The following is a 6,533-nucleotide window of genomic DNA, read 5'->3' as shown; positions in this document are numbered from 1 at the left end:
GGGAAATTTAGTGAAAATGACTAAACAGCAGTAAATCTGGCGCTAACACAGACCATCCTCGCTGTGGGCCCCTGAGTCATAAAGATGTGGCGTCCCCTGGTGGGAAAATGTCAGCTCTCCTGCATGCGTCAGCAGCAGGGGAGCTAACAGACAGCTATAATTACACATTCATATTTGTACTGTGAGTAACTTTACACATTAACTTCAGTCAAGGTATTTTTAATTTTAATTTCGCACATCAGAAACATTTTTTACAACAGCAAATTATTCACATTTGACTATCAAAATATAGGTTCATTTCATTCCCCCCTGGGCTGCAAAGAACCCATGTTGTGTAATAATAATGCTACACAGACTATAAATAATCCTAAGCGGTATTAACTTTTTTTTTTTGTCTTTTTAAAGCGATGACTGTTTATATCCCGGAGGAGGACGCGTCTCTGAGCCTCTCCGTGGCTGAAACAGCTCGAGTCAGTTTGTGTGTAAATATTTATTTTAAAATTCAAGTCAAGGTATTTTCACAGGTAAGTTTCTAAAATGCACACATTGCACCTGCTGAGTTCATTCGACCACCTCCAAAGAACCTCCAAATCAAAGTTCACTGCTCGCGGCAAAGCAAACGTGAAGCCTGACGAGTCTAAAGTAAGACAACGAGCTGTTTGACACTAGAGTTTGTTTTTTGCTTTTGCAGCTGTAGAATCATTCACACCAAAACATTTCCAACTAACGAAAAAGTGGCAAAGGCCCACAAACATGAAATGTGCACGTTCAGATATCGCTCGCACTTGTATCAACTTGGCAGCATGCATGGCATTTATAGAAACACCACATAGCTCAAAAATAGAAATTGCACATTCACCATTTGGGAAGGGGGGGTCCATCTGGGAACTGTCAGAACTGTCCTTGTGCATGTGTGTGTGTAAGTGTGTGTGTGTCATGTGGCTCTGTCTCCCTCGTTTATTTCTTCCTAAGCAGGTAAATGCCGTTTCAGGACATCTCTGGCGTTTGTCGGCAAAGACTCGGGAAAGTTCACATCAAACTCCACCACCAGGTCTCCTCTCTGCTCGGGGTTTTTGGGTAACGGGAGACCCTGTCCGGCTACAGTTTTTCTCATGCCGGGCTTGACGACGTCCGTGATCTTCATGTTGCACGTCTTCCCGTCTATCGTCGACACGGTGACGGAGCATCCACACAGCGACTGTGAAGACAAGAATATGAGTGTAAGGTGAGGATCGGCAGGAGAACAGCAACCCACACACTGACGACTGCAAAAACGGCAGAAATAACACAGAAATCTGCTCACGGGCTATGTCGGTGCATCATCTATGGTTCCTTTTATCATTATTTTATTATTATTAAAGGTTTTCTCTTCCTTTGTCCCACTTTCAGTTTCTTTCTTACTTTATTCTACAGGTTTGATCCTTGTGTGTTTGTTCTTCTCTGCTCTGTTGTTTTCCCACCCTGCTTGTTGTGTGATTGTGTTCACCCGTTTCTTATTACCCTTCCCTGCTTGTGTGTATTTAATCCCTGTGTTTCCTTTGGCTGGATCTCTACAGTTTCAGGATTTATCTTATTTGCCCATCTGATATGTTTTTCCTGCTATCAATGCCAGCAATAATTACAGTTTCCCCTTAATTCCCTGAAAGTCCAAAATGGTTTCCTCTCTGTGTTTGAATCTTTTCTGCAGACTAAACCAGAGGCATGAGATACATGCAAATATTCACAGTATAGGTCAGTGGAAAAACATAATTACACAACAAATGTCAAAATATGTGTTCATGCCTTTGTTATGCAAGTTAAAAAGTAAAAGAAAAAGCAATTTAACTGCAGCTTTATCTGATCAGATAAAGCCGTGCTTACTTTGCGATACATGCGTAGAATCTGACATTACACTAGAGCTATTAATCAAATACTTTACCGTTCTATCTAATCTAACTCAAAACATGAGCGTAGGTGGATCGAGAGAGAGATTCTGCAACCAAAGCTGCACAAAAGCAGACAAAAAGAGCAAATACACCCAGAGTGAAAAGAGATGAGCTGATAAACAAAAGCTCCTCAAGTCTAACATCTGCTACCAGTACAATGTGACCATATTAACTAAACTGTATATTTTTTTAACATGATATCAACTTAGTATTTTCGAGTGTTTGTTTTGGAGCCTCGAGCTGATGCCATCTTAGCGTTGAAGCCGGGTGTGACCGGCAGCAGCTTTTCAAACCTAAAGTATCCTCAGCTTGGTTTTCCTTCCTGACACTAACGAGGAGCATAACTGACAAAACAAACAACATGTTGCATTCAATGTGAGATCCAACTTGAAACTGAGAACATAAGCTTACCAGGAAACTGTTCAAAGAGATCATGAATCAAGTAAGAAGAAGGATCATTTCCCCACAGATTTTTATACAGCCTGACTTCTTTCATTGCAACAAGAGGAGTCTCCCCCTGCTGGTCATCAGCAAGAATGCAGGTTTGAGGCACTATAGCATATTATCCAAGATAGAAGCTACATCTGTCTTTTAGATTTCTGATTAATCTTCAACAGACTTTAAAATTTAGTTTAATTCTGCTTCCACAAAACAATCTTAAAGGCTATTTTCAGAGCCCTGAACCACTTGAACTCTCCGGATTAGTCTTCATCAAGAGAAGGAAGTTTGATCAGCATCAAGTGATTACAGGTGGTCATAATTTCCATGTTGAAAGACTAAATGGCTTCAGGTATCATTCTGTCTGTGTGCTTTTTTATTTTTAATTGGGTCATGGTTGCCCACATTTTCTTCTTAACAAGAGTCTCATTGTGATTGGAAACTGATTGAAAGGCAGCTTAATTATAGCATGCACAGCTGATCTGCTGGTAGTGGTCATAAATTCAGAGATGTGGAGGTTATATCTCTCACTGTGTGCTGAGGGGGAGGAACCACATAAGTAAGTACATCTTGCACCGTGTGCACGTGGGTGGCCGTCGCCTCTCCGCTCTCCCTGCGATACAGCTCCTACTTCTCTGCGCCGATGATCCAGATTACATAAGTGTGCATTCAAGGTGTGTGTGTGTGAGTTTGGTCTGGTACTATACTCATTCATTTAAGCCCGTGCTTTCCAGGGAAACAGCTTTTGAAGCAGAGTACCTACAGTTTATTGATTGTGACCAGTGTTTAAGCTGCAGAGCATTAAAAGCTGCACTCACAGCTAAATATGAACTTGTTCTGTGTGTGACTTATTCATCTATCAGACTCTATTAATACCTCTACACTCAGACAAAGCAGGTGCCAAAATAGAAAAGGCCTCACCTGTCGTAAGCTCACACGCACTGGATACACAATGTTGGAGCCCTCCCGCCTAAAGTGGGGGTGTGGTTTGTCCTTGATGACGAAAACAATGTCAGCGGGAATAGTATTTGGAGACTCGTCTCCCTCCCGGGGGAACGTGATCTTGGTTCCCTCCTTCCAGCCCCGCTTAATCTCGATAGTGAGAATCTTATCCTCAGTGCGCATGGTCCTGCCATCTGGATTTAGCCTTTTGCGGGAGATTTTCATCCTCTTGGTGCAGCCGTGGAACACCTCCTCCAGGGTGACCCTCAGTTCGTGGATGATGGGCGGGTCCTGCTTCCGCCGCTGCTGCCCCCCGAGGCCCACGTGGCCGTCACGGGGGAAGCCGTTCAGGTTGAAGCTGGTGAAGGAGCCGAAGGGGTCGTTTCCGTCCACCTCCATGTCCTCGTCGTCTCGCCCGTTCGCTTTACGTCCGAAGAACATCTCGAAGGGGTTGGAGCCTCCGAAGAAAGTGGCGAAGGTGGCGTGAGGGTCTCCATGGAAGGTGTAGGTGAAAGTGGTGCCTTGTCCGTCACCAGTGGGCCCACTTCCTCCCTTGAGACCTTTTGGGCAACAGAAATGATTAATGACATGAGTGCTCAGCTCAGTGAGAGCACTTACAGCATGACTGATAAACTCTGACTTCAAAGTACAGCCCAGTTTATCAGAGTTCTGCTGAATGATCTTAGAGCTAAAACATCAAACCACGATGGTCCCAGTTTCTTTATTTCACACTTTACATCATTCTTGAGTGAGTACTGTGGTTTTTAAGTGTTAAAATACCACATTACCTCAGAGATTACCTACATCTTATTAATGATGTTCCTCAACCATCATTCCAAAATAAAACGGAAAAATATGGGAGTAAAGAAAGTTTTCCTTAAGGGAAAAACTTTGGGACATCAGATGAGGGAGGGGAAAGTGTCAGAGAGACTCCCTGTTCTCAAACACCTCTTCCAGTTCTTCTGGTGAGAAATTCCCAAGCCAGCTGAGAGAGCATTTCCTGGATCTGCTCCTGGGCCTCCTCTCAGCAGGACCTCACCGGGGAGGTGGCCAGGAGGCATCCTAGTCAGATCCCCCAACCAGCTCAGCTGCCTCCTTTTGATGGTGAGGACTAGCAGTGCTACTTACTACCCCGAACCAAAAAGTCAGTGTAAATAGCGTTGTTTTTAGCCTTTTATTTTTTTTTTTTTTTTTTTAATTTAAATCATTACTATTTTTCAGTTTTCAGTCACAGTTTGGTTAAATCTACATTGTCATGTTCAGGGTTAGGTTAACAAACAAAGGCTTTCTGGCAGAAAGTCCTGAAGTACAAATTCTTCCATTATCAAAGTTTTCCAGTCTCCTTCGCCAGTCTCAAAGCTATGACATCACAACAATAATATTGTTGCACTGGAGAAACATGATGTGGGAAAAATGCCAACATGGCAACACCAGACTGTGGCTGTTATTCAACTAGCAGCTGATACTGGTTGGTACTCTGAGTGGAGGGGATAGTACTGGTGTCACGAGAAGGAAAATTGGATTAGTGCAAGAAAATGACATAAAATGCTGAGAAGTCAAGCCACTCCAGACATAGATGGACAAATTCTGAGTCTTACAAAGTATTTTTAATATCAATATCAGGAAAGATATCTTTGAGATATTAGAGGAGATGACTCATGTAGAGGGTAATTGTAATTCTGCAGTTAGATTCTGTGATGGAGCCATGTTATGCTCATTCTTTCTTTACATCGCTTCCTTCTCAAACTGTTCAGGTAAAAGTTTTTCATGTATCTCCATCACAGGGCCAAACTGAGTACAACTGCTAAAGTTGAACCACGCCACCTTTGTGGACATGATGGGATGATGGGATACGCTTTCTGGTAGAGGTATCACATATAAGAGCATGTCCCCTGTTACAAAACTGGAAAATTTGTTTGGTTTTCCCTTTTACTCTTATAAATGGATCTCACCACTAGTAATCAGCGGATTTTTTTTGATTGAGATCAACTCCCAACTCAGGGAATTGTTTGCATGGTTTGAGGGAGCTCTTACAGAAGCCATATGGTTCAAATTTCCATGCTCATGATGTCATTTTACCTTTTTCCTGCATGCATTTTCTTGCTTTACACTTTCCGTGCCTTAAACTGTGCATTTCTGAGAAAGGTTCCTCGTGTATCCAGTTACATTAAGAGGAGAAAAATGTTTTGGTGTGAGTAAAATTGTAAAAATCATAATATGCCTCCATAAATTTTAAATATGTGGTTGTGGAGATGATGGATGGTCTATTTTTCCTTCCTCACACCAACCAAAGATCCCGAAAATAGCAGTCTGGACTGAAAATCTCCATGTAGCTGCATGTACCTCTGCTACTGTAACATTTTGTACAGAATGACTGTTGGTGTGAATCGATATTACCCCCGGTTTCTCTTAAAATTGGAGCTTATTACTGTAAGTGCCGTGCCACATATGGACTGAGCCTCGTGATAAAATGCACAGAAATGTATGCAGATGATCTGCCGAACAGCTGTGCTGTGGGCCTGCTGCTGTGCTGGTTACAGTGTGCGACTTGAATTGAAGCCAGTTGTGTTTTACATGCAGCCATCCAGCTTCACAGCGCGTTCATAACGGTGTTTTAACCCGAAACACACAATAGCGTGTAATTAAAAAATATACGTTACCTTCCTCTCCATACTGATCATAAATTTCCCTTTTCTTCGGATCACTGAGGACTTCATATGCTTCGGCGATTTCCTTAAATTTCTCCTCGGCGGCTGCAGACTTGTTTTTGTCCGGATGCCATTTCAGCGCCTGTTTTCTGTAAGCTTTTTTTATATCCTCATCCGTGGCTCCTTTAGAGATACCCAGCGTTTTATAGTAATCTTTGCCCATTTTTAACCCACTTATCCCCCTATAAGAAAAATAATAAATTAACAAATAAAAAGGGGGCTAGAGCTCCTGGAGCAGAGCAGGTAGACTGGCCTGACGCGGGTCGGCGGATGGTTGTCACAGCTGACTAATAAACAATAAGTATCCGCAGACAGACACACAGTGGAGGATGAAGACCATTTAGAGGGGGTTAGTCAACGCCGTGGACCCTCTGTTATTTATCCGTGACTGGATGACCCTCTTTAAATAGACACGGCTCCCTCCCCTGTATCCACAGCGCCAAAGTCAAGTCAGACGCAATAAATAATTCTGGTTCCGGTGCGCTTGAGCTTGAGCTTCCAAAATTATGACGCATTAGAG

At 42.8% G+C, this 6,533-nt stretch overlaps 1 protein-coding gene across 1 annotated transcript; it reads right to left on the bottom strand.

Annotated features, from left to right (window-relative positions):
* Positions 1–338: 338 nt before the first annotated feature.
* On the bottom strand, positions 339–6,457 carry dnajb4 (DnaJ heat shock protein family (Hsp40) member B4). Its single transcript, XM_005729020.1, has 3 exons — positions 5,966–6,457; positions 3,285–3,865; positions 339–1,198 (listed from the first exon to the last, which is right to left on the bottom strand). The coding sequence occupies exons 1-3, from the start codon at positions 6,174–6,176 to the stop codon at positions 968–970; spliced, it is 1,023 nt and encodes a 340-aa protein (XP_005729077.1). The 5' UTR covers positions 6,177–6,457; the 3' UTR covers positions 339–967.
* Positions 6,458–6,533: the final 76 nt, after the last annotated feature.

This window comes from Pundamilia nyererei, unplaced genomic scaffold (genome assembly GCF_000239375.1).
Source record: "Pundamilia nyererei isolate P.nyererei 1_Seehausen unplaced genomic scaffold, PunNye1.0 scaffold00031, whole genome shotgun sequence".
NCBI lineage: Eukaryota > Metazoa > Chordata > Actinopteri > Cichliformes > Cichlidae > Pundamilia > Pundamilia nyererei.
Note: the sequence above shows the minus strand (reverse complement) of the source record. Positions and strands in the feature narration are given on the sequence as shown.

What these genes read in the sequence shown, in the direction of transcription:
- dnajb4 (XM_005729020.1), bottom strand. Translation starts at nt 6,176, where the DNA reads ATGGGCAAAGATTACTATAAAACGCTGGGTATCTCTAAAGGAGCCACG. An exon ending in TGATCAGTATGGAGAGGAAG is followed by an intron (nt 3,866 to 5,965) that starts GTAACGTATATT and finishes GTTGCCCAAAAG; the next exon opens with GTCTCAAGGGAGGAAGTGGG. An exon ending in TGCGTGTGAGCTTACGACAG is followed by an intron (nt 1,199 to 3,284) that starts GTGAGGCCTTTT and finishes TTGTCTTCACAG; the next exon opens with TCGCTGTGTGGATGCTCCGT.